The sequence below is a fragment of the Protomyctophum bolini genome, assembly GCF_963924005.1.
Source record: "Protomyctophum bolini genome assembly, chromosome: 5".
Taxonomy (NCBI): Eukaryota; Metazoa; Chordata; class Actinopteri; order Myctophiformes; family Myctophidae; genus Protomyctophum; species Protomyctophum bolini.
In genome coordinates this window covers 1,354,637-1,379,745 of record NC_137866.1, presented here as the reverse complement: position 1 = coordinate 1,379,745, position 25,109 = coordinate 1,354,637, and the positions used below count along the sequence as shown (strand labels likewise).

Here is a 25,109-nt window from a genome sequence, read left to right as displayed (position 1 = left end):
CTCTCTCTCTCTCTCTCTCTCTCTCTCTCTCTCTCTCTCCTCTCTCTCTCTCTCTCTCTCTCTCTCTCTCTCTCCCTCTCTCTCTCTCTCCCCCCCTCTCTCTCTCTCTCTCTCTCTCTCTCTCTCTCTGAGGAATCACTCCAGCCCTGTGTGTCCTGTGGCGTGCCGTGGAGAGTTCTGCCTGCTGAAGGACGTGTGTGTTTCAGCGCTGCATGGGACAGAGACAGCTTGATGAGGTGAGTATATTAAGTAAATATGTAATGAGTTGAATGATGCCTGAAGGCCGCATAGCTAAAGATATCACAGGAAACCTTGGCGGAATGTACATATATATACAGTAGGATTGATTCATTGGTGTGATTGTTTCAATGGATCGAACTGTACTCGCGTTGCCACTGGTCCTCTCTGAGAGAGGAACCCCCACCATATGACATGCTGCTGCTGCTGCTGTAGACATGGAGGAGATGCTTTTACCATCGTAAGGCCTTCATATGGTGGGCAATGTTGAACTGTAGGATTTGACCCGACTAAGAGAATGCACATGTGGCTTATGGTGTGTTGCTGTCAGCTGGATTCATGTTGATTACATTAATTAGAGGCGTGTGAGTGTGTGCGTGTGTGCGCGTGTGTGTGTGTGTGTGTGTGTGTGTGTGTGTGTGTGTGTGTGTGTGTGTGTGTGTGTGTGTGTGTGTGTGTGTGTGTGTGTGTGTGTGTGTGTGTGTGTGTGTGTGTGTGTGTGTGTGTGTGTGTGATAATAATAATACTTTATTTTAATACATTTTCAGCAAAAGATAACTTTATTTACACAATATTCCCATGTATGTTTTTACAGTATTTCGTCAAGTTCCGAAGACAGACATACATATACAGTTAATTCCACAATAGGATTGGGGTCACTGTGCAGTGACCACCAACTACTGATAAAACTTAACCCATTCTGAATGGGAACCCATTTCGGTGTCGGCATCATGTTATGCTTTAGCTATTGAAAAATAGCAGATCTACAAGCCACCGAGTGGCGCGCTACGAGCTTGTAGGTCTTCTATTTTTGAAAAATGTGTCACTCGGGTCAGAATGGGTTAATCAGACCAGTGTGTGTCCAGTGGAAACCTCGTATGAATCTGATCTCAGGTCAGAATGGGTTGTCCACTAACTGTGACACCAACAAACTCTCTATCAAACACAGTCTGTTGCTTCGTCCTTTAACCGACATGCGAGAGCAAGAGTGAGTGACAGTTAGTTTTGTCTCTCTCCCAGTGTGTGTGTGTGTGTGTGTGTGTGTGTGTGTGTGTGTGTGTGTGTGTGTGTGTGTGTGTGTGTGTGTGTGTGTGTGTGTGTGTGTGTGTGTGTGTGTGTGTGTGTGTGTGTGTGCACATCGCTGCACTGACAGAGGCAAGTTGTGACAATGCCTCAACTGGCGTGACACCGCGTCAATTTCCCACGCTGCTTATAAATGTATCAACGCTGTAATAGAACTATATATATATATATACTCCGTTGCAAGTAAAAGTACCGGAATTCTAAATGTATACTCGAGTAAAAAGTACTAGCGTCAAAATATACTTAAAGTATACGAAAAGTTAAAGTATAGTCGCTATATGCATCTTTTGAAAATAGCAGATCTAGAAGCTCACAGTGCCTCACACGGTGACACATTCTGAGCTTGTGGATCTGCTATTTTCAAACGGCCCGAATCAATCAAAATCTACAAAGTATAACTAAAGTTATCAAACAATAGGCCCCATATTTGACTTTTGAAGTAAAAATACTGGGAATTGGAAATACATGATGAAGTACAAATATTTAAAAATTGTACCAACTCTGGACGGGAACCTCTTTCGGTGTTTATAGCATTACGTCATAATTTAGCTATTGGGGGAAAAAAATATCAGATCTACAAGCTCATAGCGCGGCAATCAGTGCCGCGCTATGAGCTTGTAGATCTGCTATTTTTGAAATATCTTGAAAATGTGCCACAAATCTTTGAATACTGTATGTATTCTTTCAGAGCGAACTCAAATCTTTGCTTCTGGGGGGGGGGAGGAGGGGTCCCTGCCATGGAACTACATACTTTCAGATGGGGGTCCGCAGCCAAATACAGACCATTCTGGGGGTCCTTGACATGAAATAGTTTGAGAACCCCTTTACAGGATTTAGAAGCCATTTTTGTATCCCTCAGGTCTGAATGGGTTAACTATGTAGTACTTAAGTAATTGTACTTATTTACTTTCCACCCTGGAGGCACACAATAAGGTGCATGTTTAAAAGCACTGAGATCAGTCACACTCCTTATATGGATGGAGGTCGATCATTAGTATTGATAATGGTCACCTTATCGATAATGATCAGACTTATCGAGCCGGGTTCTTATCGATAACGATCACCTTATCGATCAGGCTTATCGAGCCGGGTTCTTATCGAGACCACTGTCGAGCATTTTCTATTATTTTGTGGAAAGACGGGAGACGATAACATTCTAAACAGAACCAGTATCTTTTACTAAGGGCCTTCAAATACAGTACTTTTCTAACAGACGGAAGGCAATTGACCTTCTTACCAAAATAATAGTATTAAATAAACTGATAACTGGTTAATATGTCACTTTAAAAGCGTAATGTTGTTCACCTGGACAGCGCTGGTCGGCAGGTATCAATACACTTTTAGACCAACATGTTTGTTCCAGCGTGGATGATTAAATGTATTCTTTGATCGCCTCTCGTCTTGATTGTTTAAACATGACGTCATGGGCCGTGACATGCTCCATAACAGGCTTGATAAGCCCAAAGATTATTGATAACAGGTACTGGATAAGCCCAAAGATTATTGATAACGGGTACTGGATAAGCTTGTTATCGTATTGTTTGGAGCATCGGTTATCCAGCTCAGTCCTAATTACTCCTTACTCCAAAATAACAACGTGGACATTCTGCTCAATACTAAAAGAAACAACCACTCTTAAAGAATTACCTCCACATGTCGATCTATATATTATATATCTATATATTATATATCTATATGTTATATATCTATATATTGCATCACGCTTATTTCTCTGTTCTTACTTTCACGTCTCTCTCCCCATTTTTGGCAGCTGTAGGGCCTGTTGAAGACGCTGTTAAGATCTATGTTAAGAGTTCTTGCATAGATGCAACAGTTGTTTTATTATTGTTCCGTGGGTCTGAGAGGTTAAATGTCATCAAACGTTGGTTCGTGGCTCAGATGGGTCTGAGAGGCTAAATGTCATCAGACGGTGGTTCCGTGGCTCAGATGGGTCTGAGAGGCTAAATGTCATCAGATGGTGGTTCGTGGCTCAGATGGGTCTGAGAGGCTAAATGTCATCAGATGGTGGTTCGTGGCTCAGATGGGTCTGAGAGGTTAAATGTCATCAAACGGTGGTTCCGTGGCTCAGATGGGTCTGAGAGGCTAAATGTCATCAGATGGTGGTTCGTGGCTCAGATGGATCTGAGAGGCTAAATGTCATCAGATGGTGGTCCGTGGCTCAGATGGGTCTGAGAGGTTAAATGTCATCAAACGGTGGTTCCGTGGCTCAGATGGGTCTGAGAGGTTAAATGTCATCAAACGGTGGTTCCGTGGCTCAGATGGGTCTGAGAGGCTAAATGTCATCAAACGGTGGTTCCGTGGCTCAGATGGGTCTGAGAGGCTAAATGTCATCAAACGGTGGTTCCGTGGCTCAGATGGGTCTGAGAGGCTAAATGTCATCAAACGGTGGTTCCGTGGCTCAGATGCTGAATATAGATAATGAAATGTGAAAAAGGTTGAAAACCACTAAACGAGCAAATCAATCAATGCTCTTGGAGAAAACATCAAGACACAATGAATGAATGGGTTGTTAATTCCTCCTGATCAGAGGAGGTAACAGTGATGACTTCATGTCTGTTTGTGAGTGATAATGTGCATGGATACGGCAACAACACACACACACACACACACACACACACACGTGAATGTGCGGATTGTGCGCAGACACAACCACATCTGTGGGTAGCCTACACATGCACAGTTGCAAGTACATACATTACAAACAGTGCTCCTTTTTATTGAAGTATGTGCACATGAGTATAGTTTACACACACACACACACACACACACACACACACACACACACACACACACACACACACACACACACACACACACACACACACACACACACACACACACAGAGAGAGAGAGAGGTAGGCAGGTCGTTTCTTGCTACCAAACAGTTAGAGTTGGCCAACGGATCCTGACATGCAGTGGGGAGTGTGAGCCATGCTGATCCAAATGCAAAACAGCGTTTAGTGTGTGCCCTCACGTAACATGTGTGTGTGCGCACTTGTGTGTGTGTGCACTTGTGTGTGTGCGAGCGTGTGCGTGTGTGTGACGTGTACAAGTAACATTTGTGCTGGAGTTCAGAGCGTTTAAACCCTGTGACACTCAGAGCCATCCCAACGGCCCATTGTCCAGATGTAGGAGATCACATGTCAGCTTTATTGGGCCACACCGGCTCCTGATTCTATGGAGACTTTAATTACCCCATAATCTGATTCTATGGAGACTTTAATTACCCCATAATCTGATTCTATGGAGACTTTAATTACCCCATAATCTCATCTCTTTAATTACCCCTAATGTCAATGATAATTATGCACACATAATTCCCCAGGTCAACATCAACACCACCACATGCACACATCATACACATGTATGTAAGAACCCATACTCATCTGTGTAAACAATAAACATGCGCGCACGCGCACACGCACATGCACGCACACGCACGCACGCACACACACACACACACACACACACACACACACACAACACGACACATGTAACTACAAGATAAAGCCCAGGGGCGTGCAGACCTGGCAGAACCGGTCCAGCTGGTTTGAGTCATTCGTGATATCCACACGAAATTTGTGGTCATATTTGTGCAAGGGAGACAGACAGCCCTCAACCCTCTACGGACAGGTCTAAAACACACACACACACACACACACACACACACACACACACACACACAATATGCAGAAACACTGTAACTGCAAACATATTCGGTCCAAATACAATACACTGGACAGCAGATATTACAGGAGGCATACTTTGGTTAGACATACAGTAGCATTGGTCCGACTGGATTAAGGGTTGGGATAGGGTTAAGGTTAGGTTTAGGTGTGCTGCCCCGTGGGATACACGGTCAGCGGGTTATAAATATAGTCTATACCAGGGCTGGGCAACTTTGACGATGCATAGGGCCAATATATTTCCACACTCACTCCAGAGGGGCCACAGTGCATATTACTGTTGTAGCAAACATAGCCGATCTACAAGCTGTGAAAAAAAATAATGAATTAGGCCTATAGTATACCCTGCATGGATTATACGCCATTAAACTATTAATATTGAGTACAAACCTCTCCTACAGTGTAGTTGTAAATCACCCCCCCCCCCCTTCCTCCATATGGATCTTAAATGAATGAATGAATTAATACACATAAAACTTCACTCACTGATACCTGTGGACCTCTGACGTGACAATGAAACTGATTCTGATCTCTTCCCAGCAGATTCCTGTCTTGGAGGTGAAAGGTGAAAGGTGAAAGGTGAAAGGTGAAAGGTGAACGGTGAACGCCAGCTGACCAACCATGGAGGGTTTCAACGAGCTGTACCACAAACTCCGGGAGGCTCATGAACGTGAGGTGGAGAGTAAGTTGACCGCCATGACATGACGGATACCGGAGAACTCGCCAGTTTAGTTTAGTTTTAGTTTAGTTTGTCTTCATCCTTATGCTAACATGCTGTCTTCATCTGTGTAGTTACTTAGCCCTGGTCCAGTCTCTCTCTTTGAGAGATAGACTGGCTGTAAGCTCTGGACCAGGGCTACAGTGTATAGCAGGGGTGGGCAACTTTGATGATGGAGAGGGCCACTAAATAGTTCCACACTCACTCCAGAGGGCCACACTGCATTGTCGTAGCAAAAATAGCTGATCTACTCATAGATATTATATATTATATTATAATTGCTTATAGATCAGCTATTTTAGCTATATTTGAATTGAAATCCTAAATATTCTTTTGCTGATTTTGAATCGGAATCCTGAAAAGTAACCTTTTTTATCTCATTTCAAATGGTTATACTTATGTTAACCAAATACATTGGACATAAAAAAGACAACAACATTCTAATCCTAGTAATTAGCTGAAATCAATCATTTCTGAAATCAATAATTCACCTAACTATAGTATTCTGATATTAACCTGAGGGCCGCATAAGTGATGGTGGGGGCCGCATGTGGCCCCCGGGCCGCCAGTTGCCCTGCATGTACAGTGTATAGTATGTCAAACCCACAGATGTTAAAATAGTTAATTCTCATTCATTACTCGCTGTAATAACTGGACCAGGGCTACAGTGTAGTATGTCAAACCCACAGATGTTAAAATAGTTAATTCTCATTCATTGCTCGCTGTAATAACTGGACCAGGGCTACAGTGTATAGTATGTCAAACCCACAGATGTTATAAGAGTTAATTCTCATTCATTACTCACTGTAAGCTCTGGACCAGGGCTACAGTGTATAGTATGTCAAACCCACAGATGTTATAGTTCATTTCCAAAGTGATCAAATTATTTTGTGCAATTAAATGGTCAGCTAGATGATGATAAAAAAGGTGAGTATATGTGAATACCAGTGATAAAGTAGGCCTATCATTTGAGGAATTATTTTCCTCATAGACTTTTCAAAAAAGTATTTATTTAAAGACGTTTACGCTGCGGACAAAGCCACCTCGGCTCTTGACAAATCATGACAACAATAAACACAATGTTCAAATAATTAGAAAGAATAAACTAAAGGCAGCTGGGGGTAAAACCATTTTTTATTGTTTTTCTTCTTACAAATGATTTGATCTGCTCAAAACATTGTGTTTATTGTCAGGATTTGATCTGCCCTAAACATTGTGTTTATTGTCAGGATTTGTCACGATTCTTTTGTTAGCCCATTTTGACCTGAGGACGATTCCATAAATGACTTCTAAATCTTGACAGTTTTCTGTCAGTCGTTCTCAAACATATTCTTGTGAAGGACTCCCAAAAATATAATTATGTAATTGGCCGCCGACCTCCATCTGAAAATATGTTGTTCCAGGGACCCCCGCAGAAGCAAAGATTTGAGTTAAAAACGCTCTGAAAGAATATATTCAAATATTTGGGCCACATTTTCACGATAAAAAATAAATATCAGACCTATACAAGCTCATATAGCGCGGCTCTCGGCACTCTGCTAAAAACTGTAAAGTACAGTAGGCTATGTTGTAATTGCTGTTTGTCAGCTTTAAAACAAATCTGTCCCCACCTGTCCATAATTATAGCCTAGGCCTGGGAGGCCTGCCCGTTTGTGCCCAAAACAATAATACAATTAGCCAATAATATGTACAGAATATTCTCAAAACTAATAAGGATATATAATAACAAATAAGAAGAACAAGAAAATACAAAACAACAGTTAACCCATTCTGACCTGAGATCAGATTCATACGAGGTTTCCACTGGACACACACTGGGTCTGATTAACCCATTCTGACCTGAGATCAGATTCAGATTTTTCAAAAATAGCAGACCTACAAGCTCGTAGCGCGCCACTCGGTGGCGCGCTATGAGCTTGTAGATCTGCTATTTTTCAATAGCTAAAGCATAACATGATGCTAGCACCAAAATGGGTTCCCGGTCAGAATGGGTTAAATGGCTTCTACAGGCTACTTAAGTAAGTGTACTTTTTTTCCCTGCATTTTGTTTTAAATGCAGGAAATATACAGTAAGTGTATACAGTAAAATCCTCAGTGTTCTTTTTTTTCCCTCTCCAAATTGATAAATGAACAAAGGGAGTGTTTACTGTGTGTGTATTCTGTGTGGAATTCTGTCAAACACATGATATATGTTGACAGAACCTGATGAGCCATGACAACACGCTACTGTATGTGACATGTATGTAATGTATCTACAACACGCTATGTGACATGTATGTAATGTATCTACAACACGCTATGTGACATGTATGTAATGTATCTACAACACGCTGTGTGACATGTCTGTATCTCACTGTCTCAGGCTGTGTGACATGTACAGTATGTCTGTATCTCACTGTCTCAGGCTCTGTAACATGTACAGTATGTCTGTATCTCTCTGTCTCAGGTTGGCAGGAGAAAGTCCAGGAGCTGTCCAATAAGAAGGGCTGGTGAGTGAAACCATTTATTATTAAAAACTGGTATTATTAAATACTGGTCTGGTCCGTTAGCATTATTAAATACTGGTATTATTAAATACTGGTCTGGTCTGTTAGTATTATTAAATACTGGTATTATTAAATACTGGTCTGGTCTGTTAGTATTATTAAATACTCGTCTGGTCTGTTAGTATTATTGTTACCTTCCACTCAACTTGAATGAACCACCTGTCGCCCTATGGATTTTAAATCCCCTTTTTAATTTGTATTTAAATTGGCTTGATCCGTATAGAAGAATAACTTGCCTGAATTGATACAAAATGTGAATCAAGAAATTGCACCTTGCACCAAAACGACCAGATAGCTCAGTCGGTAGAGCACTTTGAGCCTTTTGACCAAACGACCAGATAGCTCAGTCGGTAGAGCACTTTGAGCCTTTTGACCGCCAACACGCCAGCGTGTGAGGAGCGCGGCTTGAAGTCGTACTGGGAGCTGGTGGTTGTTTTATTGACTGAAGTATGTATTAACAGTTTGCAGAATTACAGTACATTTCAAGCACAACTCGTTACAAAGACTGTTAACTGTGAGTGGACGACCCAATTAAGCCTTACACTTCATGTTTACACCTTGTTCAATTCATCAAAACATTTAGAGACGTACAAATAGACACTTCTATATAGCCAGAGAACAGAACAGGAATTCATCATAAAGGAGGTAAAAAGGGGAAAAGGAACATATATACAGTGAGGGGAAAGAGGGGTGGGGCGGGTGGGTACAGTAGGTGCTGCACTCCACCTCAGCAATCCATCTCCCAGAGGTCTAGCGCTTTGAAACGGAGAGATAGACTCCATCTCCATTTTACAACAGACACTTTGACCGGTAAAAACACAGCCGAAGGTTAATAAATAAAATCACACCCGTGTGAAGGCATTTAATTTAAATGCATTTAATGTTAGGAGGACAAAAATGCAGATTTGCTCAGACACATCATGACGTAACTTCTCCATTCATTGTCGACGGCATTTAATGTTTGTGTTATAGGACAAAGATCAGTGACTATAGGAGGGGCTCGTGGCCCTCAATAACCTCGCAATAACCTTCATTCAGTGTTTCATGTTGGTGTTACAGGCCTGTGCAGTGTGCCAGCATGGACACTGCACCCTGTTTTAAATGATGCATATCAACTGTTGCTCCATGAGGCGGTTTAGAGTCCCTACATTTAAAAAAACAGAATAAAGAACTCGTTTGTACATCCGTCTGTCTTGCTTCTAAACCAAAGTCGTTAAACCAGTGGATATATGTTCTCGTTCCTGATTGTTTCTGTGATTTTTTTGTCCTGTAATGTCTAACATGTTGTAATGTGCTGTCTATGTCTTATGTCTGTTTCTTGAACGGTGACGTCATGGACGCAAAACAAATGTCAGTGCAAGCTGACAATAACATTGGTCTACAGAACATGGTCTAGTCTTGTGATTGGTCCCCATCTCTCTCTCTCTCATCCACACATACCACATGGTCTAGTCTTGTGATTGGTCCCCATCTCTCTCTCTCTCATCCACACATACCACATGGTCTAGTCTTGTGATTGGTCCCCATCTCTCTCTCTCTCTCTCTCTCATCCACACATACCACATGGTCTAGTCTTGTGATTGGCCCCCATCTCTCTCTCTCTCTCTCATCCACACATACCACATGGTCTAGTCTTGTGATTGGTCCCCATCTCTCTCTCTCTCTCTCTCTCATCCACACATACCACAAGGTCTAGTCTTGTGATTGGTCCCCATCTCTCTCTCTCTCTCTCTCTCTCTCTCTCTCTCTCTCTCTCTCTCATCCACACATACCACATGGTCTAGTCCTGTGATTGGTCCCCATCTCTCTCTCTCTCTCTCTCATCCACACATACCAGAGTTAAGCACCTACAGTATTATTGTTAGTGTAAATCTCCCATTGAGGATTCATTTTACACTTACTGCGCTTCAAGTGCCCCCTGCTGGCAAAACAAAGAATGGTTCCACTCAGGGACATGCAGAGAGGCCTATCTAAGCCTATCTGACATTTGAATCATAAAGGTTTATACACCAACATTTCTGGGTCTAATAATGGGACCTACAGTACAGTATGGAGCTTATGGACCTACAGTAAAGTATGGAGCTTCCAGGAGACAATAAGTGCCTGGACTGCTGAGCCATCATGTCTTAACCCATTCTGACCGGGAACCCGTTTTGGTGTTAGCATCATGTTATGCTTTAGCTATTGAAAAATAGCAGATCTACAAGCTCGTAGCGCGCCACCGAGTGGCGCGCTACGAGCTTGTAGGTCTGCTATTTTTGAAAAATTGAAGAACGACTGACATTTTTAGAATCTGATCTCAGGTCAGAATGGGTTGATCAGACCCAGTGTGTGTCCCAGTGGAAACCTCGTATGAATCTGATCTCAGGTCAGAATGGGTTAATGAAGAGAAAATGATGCCGTGGAAACAACCGTGGCTTTGTTGTGATAACGGAAACAAACAAAAAAAAGCCAATGCATCCTGAATACTGTTACTGTACATACTGTTACATACTGTTCTCCATTGCCTCCCTCAGCGAATTGATTGCCATGGCAACACCACACATGCCAATTGATTACTTAACCAGCACACTTTTCACAGTCAGTTTGCACTCTTCAGGCACAGACAGACAGACACAGGCAGACAGACAGATGTGTGGGACACAGATAGACAGTTAAAACGGGTGCTATATGACAAGTTGACAACAGGTATTATTAGGTTCCCAAGTTGCATCCTTCCCAAGCAGGCCGATCACATTTTTTGGGCAGACTTTTGGCCAGACTGTTATAAAGCCAAGTTTCTAATCTAAAATATAGGTCATTGTATCTGCATTCCATTTGCATTCCAGACTAATTGTATGATCTTTGTATGCTTGTGTATGCAGTGATATTAAACGAATGGAGGAGCTGTTCAACAGAAACCAGCAGATGAGAGAACAGCAGAGACTTCTGACCGAGAACATCAAGTCTCTGGAGAACAGGTGAGAACTTTATCATTTATATTATCATTATCTGGAGAACAGGTGAGAACTTTATCATTTATATTATCATTATCTGGAGAACAGGTGAGAACTTTATCATTTATATTATCATTATCTGGAAAAGCATTTTTATCCGAGCGCCCCGGCTACTTTTTTCAAACGGGGTTCGTTTGGGAAATCCACAGTTGCACACCGGGAGCGCACTCGCCTATTAGTCTGTATTGGCAGGGCGGTCAGCGTGCCTATATCGAACACACCGAGTGCCACCCTCCTCCCGACCGATAGGGGCGCGTAGTTGAAATCCAATGGCAAAATAACAGCTCGGATGAAAATGCTTTTTATTAAACAACGCCGGGATGCAGCAATTCTAATCGCTGGAGCAGCAACTAACTAACACCCGTGGGACAAATTGTGAGTACTTTATAATTTGAATTCCGAATGTTTACATATATGTAAAAGTTGTAAATGTAGCGAGCGCAAAAAACAGGGTGCAGTTAAGCCTTGAACCAGGGCTACATGTGTGTGTATGTTGTGTGACCGGTGATATAACATGTGTGTGTATGTTGTGTATAACATGTGTGTGTATGTTGTGTGACCGGTGATATAACATGTGTGTGTATGTTGTGTGACCGGTGATATAACATGTGTGTGTATGTTGTGTGACCGGTGATATAACATGTGTGTGTATGTTGTGTAGGCTGCGCGCGGGGCTGTGTGACCGGTGATATAACATGTGTGTGTATGTTGTGTGACCGGTGATATAACATGTGTGTGTATGTTGTGTGACCGGTGATATAACATGTGTGTGTATGTTGTGACCGGTGATATAACATGTGTGTGTATGTTGTGTGACCGGTGATATAACATGTGTGTGTATGTTGTGTGACCGGTGATATAACATGTGTGTGTATGTTGTGTATAACATGTGTGTGTATGTTGTGTGACCGGTGATATAACATGTGTGTGTATGTTGTGTGACCGGTGATATAACATGTGTGTGTATGTTGTGTGACCGGTGATATAACATGTGTGTGTATGTTGTGTATAACATGTGTGTGTATGTTGTGACCGGTGATATAACATGTGTGTGTATGTTGTGTATAACATGTGTGTGTATGTTGTGACCGGTGATATAACATGTGTGTGTATGTTGTGTAGGTTGCGGGCAGGGCTGTGTGACCGGTGCACGGTGACCCAGGATGTTGCTAAGAGGAGGCAGCAGGAGTATGAAGCCTCTCAGATCCAGAGTCAGCAGTACATCTCCATCCTGGGTATAGATCAGCCTGTCCCTCTGCCTCTGTCCCTGTCCCTGTCCCTCTGTCCCTGTGTCCCTGTGCCCCTGTAAGTCTCATGGTCGGGGGGGTAGGACCAAGTCTCATGGGATTTGGGATTTGTTTATAAACATTTGTGATTTGTTTATAAACATTTGTGATTTGTTTATAAACATTTGTGATTTGTTTATAAACATTTTGGGATTTGTTTATAAACATTTGGGATTTGTTTACAAACATTTGGAATTTGTTTATAAACATTTGGGATGGGGGGGGTAGGACCACTCAGGGCCGGTTCTAGGCATAGGCGAACTAGGCGGTCGCCTAGGGCCTCAACCACTGAGGGGGCCTCGTCACAGGGAGAAGATTTTTTTTTTCTTTCATGTATCCCTTACATGGGCTACTGGCCACATGTGGCCCCCACCTAGCTTCTTAATTTTGATCTCAAAGTGCACCAGATTGAAGCATTTTCATGGCAAATTTACAATTTTTATCCGGCGTGGCAAAGCAGGAGGGGGGGGGCCTCTGTATAATAATGTTGCCTAGGGCCTCAAAAGGCCTAGAACCGGTACTGCCTGTGTCCCTCTGTCTCTGTCCCTGTGTCCTTCTGTCTCTGTCCCTGTGTCTATGTCCCTCTGTCAGCCTGTCCCTGTGTCCCTCTGTCTCTGTCCCTGTGTCTATGTCCCTCTGTCAGCCTGTCCCTGTGTCCCTCTGTCTCTGTCCCTGTGTCTATGTCCCTCTGTCAGCCTGTCCCTGTGTCCCTCTGTCTCTGTCCACGTCCCTCTGTCTATATGAATCTATGCTCATCTCCATACTGGGTATATATCACCTGTCCCTGTCTGTCCTGTCAATAGAGGGTATGCACATGACATCATCGTATACCTGGAAGTTATGCGGGAGTGGCAAAAAACTACTTTCTGGCCTCGACAGCTAAAAGAATCCACAAACGTTATGAGATACTTTGTGTCAAGAAATGCCCATTGTGTCAGAGTTTGGAAGTGCTTGTTTTCAATAACACAACATTTTTGCTGCCTCCTGCATTATGTGACATTTAGAAACAGGACGGTGGAGTGATTTCCAACGAGCGCTTCCAAACTCCAACGCTCCATAATGCTGCTCAATGTTCTGCCACTCAGTCTAGCCCATTCTGACCGGGCACCCATTTTGGTGTTAGCATCATGTTATGCTTTACCTATTGAAAAATAGCAGATCTACAAGCTCATATCGCGCCACCGAGTGGCGCGCTACGAGCTTGTAGGTCTGCTATTTTTGAAAAATTCGAAGAACGACTGACATTTTTAGAATCTGATCTCAGGTCAGAATGGGTTCATCAGACCAGTGTGTGTCCAGTGGAAACCTTGTATGAATCTGATCTCAGGTCAGAATGGGCTAGAAGACTCTAGATGAGGGAAAATCATGCATGTGCATACTGTCTATATTAATCTATGCTCATCTACATACTGGCATGTCAGTGGTCTGACCATCACATCACTTGTTGGTTTGTGTGTGTGTGTGTGTGTGCGTGTGCGTGTGCGTGTGTGTGTGTGTGTGTGTGTGTGTGTGTGTGTGTGTGTGTGTGTGCGTGTGCGTGTGCGTTTCAGCCACAGACATGAACAACACCAAAAAGGAGAACAAGCGCCTGAGAGAGGAAGTGAGGAGCCTCAGAGCGCTGATGGAGTGAGTATGATGAGGCCAGGGGTTCACACAGTGGGGTCCGGGGACCCCCAGGGGTCCTTCAGGGAGTCCCAGGGGTTCACACAGTGGGGTCCGGGGACCCCCAGGGGTCCTTCAGGGGGTCCCAGGGGTTCACACAGTGGGGTCCGGGGACCCCCAGGGGTCCTTCAGGGAGTCCCAGGGGTTCACACAGTGGGGTCCGGGGACCCCCAGGGGTCCTTCAGGGGGTCCCAGGGGTTCACACAGTGGGGTCTGGGGACCCAGGGGGTCCTTCAGGGAGTCCCAGGGGTTCACACAGTGGGGTCCGGGGACCCCCAGGGGTCCTTCAGGGGGTCCCAGGGGTTCACACAGTGGGGTCCGGGGACCCAGGGGGTCCTTCAGGGAGTCCCAGGGGTTCACACAGTGGGGTCCGGGGACCCAGGGGGTCCTTCAGGGAGTCCCAGGGGGTCCCAAATGAAACCAAACGGACCCTGACGGGTCCGCGGAGGTTCAGCGGTAGAGTGGCCGGATGGGAACCACAATGTTGCCAGTTCGAACCCTGCCCAGAGTCAGCGTCAAAGTGTCCTTGAGCATGACACTGAACCCCTAAATGCTCCTGATGTGCTGGTCGGTGCCTTGCATGGTTTCCGCCGCCATCGGTGTTTGAATGTGTGTGTGAATGGGTGAATGTAATGCACAATCTATGTAAAGGTGTGTGAATGTGTGTGTGTGTGTGTGTGTGTGTGTGTGTGTGTGTGTGGTGTGTGTGTGTGTGTGTGTGTGTGTGTGTGTGTGTGTGTGTGTGTGTGAATGCAGGGTGAATGTAATGCATGCTCTATGTAAAGGTGTGTGAATGTGTGTGTGAATGTGATGCACAATCTATGTAAAGCGCCTTGGATAAAGGTGCTATATAAATGCACCATTTACCATTTAATTAAAAAATATAGTTTAATTTTGATTTAGTCTTTTAGTCTTATGAATAACACAGCATCTACTGTAGTCTTAGTCCTATTTAGTCTTCTGAAAACCCTTAGTCGACAACACTTACACTGGTTCTGAACTGTCATCATTGTGTTGTGAATGAATGCATGGGACCCGAATGATGAATTCCTGTTCTGTTCTTTAACTACATAGAAGTGTCTATTTGTATGTCTCTGTTTTGATGAATTGAACAATGTGGACCCTGTTGTAAACAAGTGTAATGCTTAATTGGGTCGTCCACTCACAGTTAACAGTCTCTGTATTGAGTTTACGTGCTTAAAATGTACTGTAATTCTGCAAACTGTTAATACATATTTCAATCAATCAATCAATGGAAACAAGACCAGACCGCAAGGTCTTTATTCGGTGTTATCCTTTTGGATAAATGTGCTTTGACTGTATACCATGTACTGTTTTAAAATAATCAATCAAAACTTCTTGTGCGTTGCAGCGGTCAGAGCGGTCACTCGTCCAGCAGCACCACACCGGAGGTCAAGCCGACCTGCAGATCTCCTGACCTTTCACCTCCTGCTGAGCCCGTGGCCCTCGTCATCACCACCACGGCAGCCTGCAAGGCGGACGTGCCGCCAGGAGGGGGTGCTGTTGCTGTGAAAACCGAGACGGACCAAAGGACTGACGGTGAGGAAGAGAATTAAGACACAGTGGATGGATGGAAATATATAAATGGCAACTCCACCCCTTTAACAACCAGATCTTAACCTTAATGATGTTTGGGAGACAAAGAAACACAATACTTTCCTGGGGGTTTCTATGTGGGTAATAAAATGTGTTTTTTAGATATTTTAGTTTTTCAAAGTGTCCATATATTATGGGCTCCATGATGTCATGGCTTATACGTTAAAAATCACACCCCTGTGAACTGAGTGGTGCAACTCCCCTCTACCCCCCCCCCCCCCCCCTCTCTCTCTCTCTCTCTCTCTCTCTCTCTCTCATTAGCAGGCAACAGTGCAGCACGTGCAGCACTATCTCTCTCTCTGTTTCTGCACAACAACAGCGCCCCTACTGGTACTAATAGTCATACTCGTGCTCATGAACACATTACAAAGGCGGACACACATACTGTAGGACGTGAACACGGACATTTCTGTTCCTTGGAGTGGTTGCACCACTCAAAAAAATCTGAACTATCCCTGTAAACCCATTCTGACCGGGCACCCATTTTGGTGTTAGCATCATGTTATGCTTTACCTATTGAAAAACAGCAGATCTACAAGCTCATAGCGTGCCACCGAGTGGCGCGCTACGAGCTTGTAGGTCTGCTATTTTTGAAAAATTCGAAGAACGACTGACATTTTTAGAATCTGATCTCAGGTCAGAATGGGTTCATCAGACCAGTGTGTGTCCAGTGGAAACCTCGTATGAATCTGATCTCAGGTCAGAATGGGTTAAGTATACTGTAGGCTACGCCAGTACAACATTTGAGGTACTTTTGTACTTTTCTTGAGTATTTCCAATTGCCAGTACTTTTACTTCTACTCCACTACATCCCAGAGGCAAATATTGTACTTTTTACTCCAGTACAATTTTAAGTGAAAACTTTACTTTACTATTAGTTCCTTTGATTATTAGCATATTACAAAACACTTCAGGCCTGCATGTATAACATTTCGGCCTTTTGAAAATAGCCGATCTACAAGCTCACACAATGCGACGCGATTTTGATACCAATACCTTGCATTTTGAAACCCCTGCGTTTACTTCTAAACGGAGTTCTACATCGCAGTATAACCAATATTGTTACTTTTACTTAAGTAAAACAGTTGAGTACATTTCCCACCACTGACTAGCATACTGTCCCAAACTCAGAATACTTCATAATAATAATAATAATAATAATCTAGTAAAGGACTAGTTAAAACGGGTGCTATGACAAGTTGACAACAGGTATTATTAGGTTCCAAAGTTGCATCATTCTCAAGTAGGCCGATGGCTGACGGGCACGTACTGTACAGGTCTAGTGTAACCAAATGGACCCTTACGTACAGGTCTAGTGTAACCAAATGGACCCGCACAGGTCTAGTCTTATTCTAATTCACAATAAAGCAATAATGTTATTAATGCAAACAAACTCTCTCCCGTGTGACTGAACAGAAAATATGAACGACCGCCGACAGATGAGGGTTTGGAACAGAAGCAACTTTGTGAGTTTATTGTTCTATAAAACATGCTGTAATATCATATATATATAACTTTTCCACGAGGGTATAGTATACTGTACTTACTGTACCTGCAGCATCATCTGCTTTATACGTTGCTCTCCTTCCTGAAAACAGGAGTCCTACAAACCTCTCCATCTGTATCCCGACATGGCGGTGTCCTGGAAGACGGAGCAGAGTTTACCGCGGAGGGTCGTGACTGTGGAGAGAAGGTAGAGCCATGAGATAGAATATTAATATAACACTATCAGAGCCATGAGATAGAATATTAATATAACACTATCAGAGCCATGAGATAGAATATTAATATAACACTATCAGAGCCATGAGATAGAATATTAATATAACACTATCGGAGCCATGAGATAGAATATTAATGTAACACTATCAGAACCATGAGATAGAATATTCACTCAATACAGGTCGTTAAGAGGAAGCAATCCGATTGGTTGAAACGGCTTCTAGCCGTGGATCAAACCACTACTGTTCACCACCTAATCAAAACAAAGAATTCAGCCGCTCTGTTTTCCCAGAGCGCTATAGCAAACTGGGTGGCTAGGCTATAGCTATAGTTTATTGGGACATTTGTGGTCGTAGTGACTACATCTGTCATTAAAAAAATATTTTTTTCAGTTTTAAGGGCAACTTAAAACATCACTTCAGCGATGCTTGCGGAACTCGACTCCGTCTCGTTCCTGACCGCATCACTGTCGTGGCAATAATCACGTTAAACAACACCCTCTCGTGTAATGTTGCTTAAATAAATAACAGTGCCTCTCTCTCTCTCTCTGTCTCTCTCTCCTCTCTCTCTCTCTCTCTCTCTCTCTCTCTCTCTCTCTCTCTCTCCCTCTCCCTCTCTCTGTCTCTCTCTCTCTCTCTCTCTCTCTCTCTCTCTCTCTCTGTCTCTTCTCTCTCTCTCTCTCTCTCTCTCCCTCTCCCTCTCTCTGTCTCTCCCTCTCTCTCTCTCTCTCTCTCTCTCTCTCTCTCTCCCTCTCTCTCTCTCTCTCTCTCTCTCTCTCTCTCTCTCTCTCTCATCTCTCTCTCTCTCTCTCTCTCTCAGGACTCAGAATGTGGAGGGGGTGGAGCGTCGTTCGCCCCTCTCTCCCTCCATGCCCCCCCACCTCCTCCTGCTGAAGAACCTCGCCGTCTCCTCCTCTTCCTCTTCGTCTTCCTCGCCATCTTCCTCTTCTTCTTCTTCTGCGCCGGCGGTGGACGCCAAGCTGGCGTGCAGACACCTGCTGCACGCCCCCGTGCCCTGCCGGCCCCGCCCCTTCAAGAGCAGCCACGCCCCCCTGCCCTGGACGCTGGCGGACGCCTCGGACTGGGTCGGCATGGCGACCGCCGCGGCGGCCACGACCACCACGACGTCCGCGGCCCAGCCCGGACCCCCCAAACCCAGCCCCCCCCTCCCACGCTACCCCAACCTCATCCCCACCAGCCAGCACGCCAACCACGGGACTACCATGACCCAGCATGCATCAGCCCCGCCGCCCCCGCCGCCGGCGGCCAGGAGGCAGGTCACGGTGCACGGCTGGCCCAAACAGAGCCCCCCCCCTCCTCCTCCTCCTCCTCCTCCTCAGACCCTCCCCAGCCTAAAGAACAGAGCCTGATGTTCAGGCTGAGGGGCCTGTCGGGGGAGCAGAGCAGCCCCCTGGCGCTGAGGGGCCTGTCGGAGCCCCCCGGGCCCCTGGCGCTGAGGGGCCCCCCGCAGCCCCCCGGGCCCCCGGGGGCCATGCTAAAGGCCCCCCGGACGTTGTTAAAGGCCCTCCAGGAGAGGATGGAGCAGGCCGCCCCCGGGGGCCAGTGGCGGCCCCTGGCCACCGCCCCGGCACCACCGCAGGCAGACAGGACGTACGCCAACGCTGCGGACGCTCTGAGGTCGGAGGTCAGCGACGGGCCGCTGGACCTGTCGGACCGAGGCCGGGCCAAGTCCAGCACCTCGCCCTGCAAGGACCAGTCGAACACCTCGCCCTGCAAGGACCACCAGGACCGGGCCAGGTCCAACACCTCGCCCTGCAAGGACCACCAGGACCGGGCCAGGTCCAACACCTCGCCCTGCAAGGACCACCAGGACCGGGCCAGGTCCAGCACCTCGCCCTGCAACGACCACCAGGAGCCCATCCTGGTGTCGGAGGGAGAGAGGGACGAAGGGGGCTCTCAGAGGGACCAGGGGGGCTCTCAGAGGGACGAAGGGGGCTCTCAGAGGGACGAAGGGGGCTCTCAGAGGGACGAAGGGGGCTTTCAGAGGGACGAAGGGGGCTCTCAGAGGGACGAAGGGGGCTCTCAGAGGGACGAAGGGGGCTCTCAGAGGGACGAAGGGGGCTCTCAGAGGGGTGAAGGGGGCTCTGGCAGAGGAGACAGGGACGAAGGGGGCTCTCAGAGGGGTGAAGGGGGCTCTGGCAGAGGAGACAGGGACGAAGGGGGCTCTCAGAGGGACCAGGGGGTCTTTGGCAGAGACACCAAGCCTCATTCTTCATGTACTCCTCCTCCACCCTATGGCCAGACATGTACTCCTCCTCCCCCCTATGGCCAGACACAGGAACAGCACCCTAGTGATTATAAGGTAACTTTACTGTAGTGTAGCACATGATATGTATATTAACATCAACTCTAATTCTGACATTAATCCCAAACGTAAGAAATAATGATATATAATAATAATAATCTCACTTTCCAGGTGTGTACAGTAGGACCCAAGTCTTAGTTACAACGATACGTTAGTGTCTATGAGTTCTGTTTGATTTTGGTTGACCAAGACTTTGTTAGTCGATTAGTCGATTTCTTTCCTGCCTTTTCCTCTCTTGTAAACTCTAGATATAAGCCTGTCATTCTGCCAGTCTATAATATAATATCTATATAATAATAATAATATCTATAATATAAGCCTGTCATTCTGCCAGTCTATAATATAATATCTATATAATAATAATAATATCTATAATATAAGCCTGTCGTTCTGCCAGTCTATAAACTCTAGATATAAGCCAGTCTATGTATTTCAAGAATCAGTAGCCATTCATTGTGAAATCAACATCTGAACGTCCACCTGGCAACCCCATTGACCTGAATGCAAAGAGAGAAAACACAATTTTACAGATTCCAACAAATTCCTGTAACTATTAGTCTTTTTCTTGAGGACGGCCCTAAAGAATTCATATGAATGTACAGTTATTTATACTGTACACACAAACACAATGCAGTCCACAGCGCTGCGGTAAACCTAGCATCCTTATTCAACGATGCTGATGAGATGGTCTGAATGTGATCACATTCAGACCAGATGTCCCTCTTTGCGTGGGACAGTCCCTCATTTCCAAGAGTTTTTAGCTGTCCCACAAATTGAGACCCCAGCTGTCCCACATTGTGACTGGCAGGCACAAAGTAATGCCCTGCATGGCTAATAGATGGCTTTCTGTTGTAAAGCTCTCTCATTCTCTCTTATCCTGCAAGACGTGTTTTTGAGCCTGTTAAAATAATGATAAATATCCCCTATAGGCCAGGGGTTCTCTTCTCAACGCTTTTGGCTGGGGACCCCCGGAAATGCTTTGGCCATGTCTCGCGATCCCCGTTGCTAACCTCCTGTCCCACACAAGTGATACTTCTGTCCCTCAAATGAACACTTTTGATCTGGTCCTACCTCAGACAGACGAAGACACGCAGGTCATCAGGGAGGAGACGAACGGAGACGCTGACCAGACCAACGGAAAGAAGGTCCCTGTCCTCACCATCTCACTGCGGCCTGGTAGGTGATGTTAATGTCCCTGTCTGTCCCTGTCCTCACCATCTCACTGAGGCCTGGTAGGTGATGTTAATGTCCCTGTCCTCACCATCTCACTGAGGCCTGGTAGGTGATGTTAATGTCCCTGTCCTCACCATCTCACTGCGGCCTGGTAGGTGATGTTAATGTCCCTGTCCTCACCATCTCACTGAGGCCTGGTAGGTGATGTTAATGTCCCTGTCCTCACCATCTCACTGAGGCCTGGTAGGTGATGTTAATGTCCCTGTCCTCACCATCTCACTGAGGCCTGGTAGGTGATGTTAATGTCCCTGTCCTCACCATCTCACTGCGGCCTGGTAGGTGATGTTAATGTCCCTGTCCTCACCATCTCACTGAGGCCTGGTAGGTGATGTTAATGTCCCTGTCCTCACCATCTCACTGAGGCCTGGTAGGTGATGTTAATGTCCCTGTCCTCACCATCTCACTGAGGCCTGGTAGGTGATGTTAATGTCCCTGTCCTCACCATCTCACTGAGGCCTGGTAGGTGATGTTAATGTCCCTGTCCTCACCATCTGACTGAGGCCTGGTAGGTGATGTTAATGTCCCTGTCCTCACCATCTCACTGAGGCCTGGTAGGTGATGTTAATGTCCCTGTCCTCACCATCTCACTGAGGCCTGGTAGGTGATGTTAATGTCCCTGTCCTCACCATCTCACTGAGGCCTGGTAGGTGATGTTAATGTCCCTGTCCTCACCATCTCACTGAGGCCTGGTAGGTGTCAGGATGTTAAAATGTGCATTATGTGCATGGCTGAACTTGTGTAATCGTGAAGCCACAAACTATGTCGAACTTTTATAATGGGATACTATAAACGCATAATAAAATAAAAAAGGTCAACTCGTAACATTGTCCTGCAGTGTAAGGCTGTAAGGCTGATTAAACAACCATTGCACAGGGTGGAGATAAGACATAATAATAACTTAAATATCTATCTGGCTATAAATGCACCACATCTCTGTCTGTCTGTCTGTCTGTACGTACGTCTGTGATGCACGTACTGTAACTACTCCAGAACGGTTCGCCCCACCGACTTCACATTCAACACTACTTTTTATATCATGTGATGTATGCCATGCTTTTTGTAATCTGGATTAAGAGCGTCTGCTGAATGCCTACATTGTGTGTAACAGTGGTGCTGCTGGAGTCTCTGAATGCTGGACTGCTCAAGCAGGAATCGTCTTCCTCAAATGGCAAGGTAGGCTGCTGTGTGTGTGTGTGTGTGTGTGTGTGTGTGTGTGTGTGTGTGTGTGTGTGTGTGTGTGTGTGTGTGTGTGTGTGTGTGTGTGTGTGTGTGTGTGTGTGTGTGTGTGTGTGTGTGTGTCATCCTGTTAGACTGTGTGTGTGTTTTTACGGTTGAGTTTCTGGCCAAGGAGGAAAGCACCTGAACAGATTTTAGTTGGTTTTAGATATCTTTGTAAATTCACAAGAGTTTAACTTATTGTTTTTTCTTTCTCTTTTTTATTTTCAGTTTGAATGTTACTTCACTAGAATGTTTTCCAATTCCAGTTTTTGTTATTTAGCTAATTAGTAAGCATGCCTCCCATTGGCTGTCACCACCCACTGTACTTAATAAGCATGCCTCCCATTGGCTGCAGTCACCATCCACTGTACTTAATAAGCATGCCTCCCATTGGCTGCAGTCACCATCGACGGCTGACCCAGGAAGCAGCTCAGAGGAGGTGGATCGAGGAGAGAGCCCGGGAACGGAGAGCAGCCAGGGGTCCAAGAGGAAGAGGAGGAGTCAGGATACAGACACTGACCACTCTGACACAGACGGTAAGAGGAGATACAGACACTGACCACTCTGACACAGACGGTATAAGAGGAGACACAGACACTGACCACTCTGACACAGACGGTATAGATACAGACACTGACCACTCTGACACAGACGGTAAGAGGAGATACAGACACTGACCACTCTGACACAGACGGTAAGAGGAGACACTGACCACTCTGACACAGACGGTAAGAGGAGACACTGACCACTCTGACACAGACGGTAAGAGGAGACACTGACCACTCTGACACAGACGGTAAGAGGAGACACTGACCACTCTGACACAGACGGTAAGAGGAGATACAGACACTGACCACTCTGACACAGACGGTAAGAGGAGATACAGACACTGACCACTCTGACACAGACGGTAAGAGGAGATACAGACACTGACCACTCTGACACAGACGGTAAGAGGAGACACTGACCACTCTGACACAGACGGTAAGAGGAGACACTGACCACTCTGACACAGACGGTAAGAGGAGACACTGACCACTCTGACACAGACGGTAAGAGGAGACACTGACCACTCTGACACAGACGGTAAGAGGAGATACAGACACTGACCACTCTGACACAGACGGTAAGAGGAGATACAGACACTGACCACTCTGACACAGACGGTAAGAGGAGATACAGACACTGACCACTCTGACACAGACGGTAAGAGGAGACACTGACCACTCTGACACAGACGGTATAAGAGGAGATACAGACACAATAGCAGATCTACAAGGCTTGTAGATCTGCTATTTTTGAGACATGGTGAAAATGTGGTGCAAATCTTTGAATATACTGTATATATTCTTTCAGAGCGAACGTTTTTTTTTTCGTGTCGCCCCTTCACAGTCACTCACCTGGAGAGGAAGAGGAAGATGGCAGCGGGGCCTCAGGAGACCAGCCCCAAATACACAGGACAGGCATGATGCCACACACAAACACACTTAAGGTAATTGTTCCCCCTGGCCAGCCGGGGCGCCTGATGGAGGGGGAAGGAACTGGTTGGAATAACGTGTTCCTTCCACGCGCTACGTCCAACCAGGGAAACCTCCCCCCTGTCAGGTGAAAAGAAGTAGCTTGGACTCCTCATGCATAGAAGGAAGCATGAGATCAGTCCGTGTGTGTGTGTGTGTGTGTGTGTGTGTGTGTGTGTGTGTGTGTGTGTGTGTGTGTGTGTGTGTGTCCAGGTTGGCAGAGGAAGTGTAGCTCACAGGATTACATTAGATAATTGACACTGGGTGAAAAAATGGGTTACAAAATCGTGGGATAAAAAATATAAAAAAAGGTAATGTAACAGTAGGCCAGTATGTACAGTACATATATCTCACACATCTACATGTGCGTCTGCCTCTCGTTAACTATAGATTTCAAGGGGAAAGCATATATGGTCAAATGAGGCATACCACAATGTCAAGTGCTATGATAAAGATTTGTACTTGCACAAGCAGAGCGTAGGCCATACAAGTATAGGCCATACAAGTAGGCCATAAAAGTACACCATACAAGGCCTACTTGCGCACAAGTAGGCCTTGTATGGCCTATACTTGTGTGCAAGGCGGAAGTTGGCACCTCGACAGAGGTGCATTTCTAGTTGAAATTGTGAGCGCTTTGTCCCACATTGTCCCAGCTCCCCTCAGCTTATCCTTGACTTGTCCCACATTGTCCCAGCTCCCCTCAGCTTATCCTTGACTTGTCCCACATTGTCCCAGCTCCCCTCAGCTCACAGATCCTTGTGGATCGGTGACATTCCCTCTACTGCACCAACCATCTAATACCTCCCTTCATATCATTTCCAGCTCCCTGCCACGTCACTACCCGTACCCGGCAACACCTCTGTCTGAACTCTGACCACGCTGGTGTCATCACCGTTAACCAATCACCATCCACTGAAGAGACGGAGACTGCAGAAACCAAACCTCTTTGTAAATGATGCGTGATGTTCTCTATTTAGTTTTGTGTTTGTTATTTGTTTTACTAATGGATATTCAGATTTAGGATATAACATAACGTACTGGCATAAATGCATCCATATAATCACAGTTCACTTGATGCTAAACAGCTGTGAGTCTGAGCGGGCATCGGTGCCAAACGCAGTCTCCGAACGTTGCAGTTGTCCATTCTTCCAAACCTCCCTTCGTTCTCTTGTTTCTCTGTGCCTCCTCCTCCTCTCACATCTTAATCATGAACATTGTTATAATCGTTCCTGTTTACCGGCA

General features: G+C 45.5%; 1 protein-coding gene across 1 annotated transcript; it reads left to right on the top strand.

The window, feature by feature from the left end:
* Positions 1–167: 167 nt before the first annotated feature.
* rbbp8l (retinoblastoma binding protein 8-like) lies at positions 168–25,109 on the top strand. Its single transcript, XM_080764446.1, has 17 exons — positions 168–236; positions 5,571–5,709; positions 8,192–8,234; positions 11,156–11,251; positions 12,410–12,522; positions 14,124–14,199; positions 15,608–15,795; positions 16,114–16,182; positions 17,269–17,318; positions 17,451–17,545; positions 18,394–18,937; positions 18,976–19,896; positions 20,976–21,075; positions 22,241–22,305; positions 22,751–22,886; positions 23,743–23,813; positions 24,690–25,109. The coding sequence occupies exons 2-17, from the start codon at positions 5,649–5,651 to the stop codon at positions 24,732–24,734; spliced, it is 2,673 nt and encodes an 890-aa protein (XP_080620572.1). The 5' UTR covers positions 168–236; positions 5,571–5,648; the 3' UTR covers positions 24,735–25,109.

Excerpts from the sequence above, each read along its gene's own strand:
- rbbp8l (XM_080764446.1), top strand. The coding sequence starts at position 5,649 with ATGGAGGGTTTCAACGAGCTGTACCACAAACTCCGGGAGGCTCATGAA. Across the intron at positions 5,710-8,191 it reads TCATGAACGTGAGGTGGAGA|GTTGGCAGGAGAAAGTCCAG; the intron begins GTAAGTTGACCG and ends TCTCTGTCTCAG. Across the intron at positions 21,076-22,240 it reads CACCATCTCACTGCGGCCTG|TGGTGCTGCTGGAGTCTCTG; the intron begins GTAGGTGATGTT and ends TGTGTGTAACAG.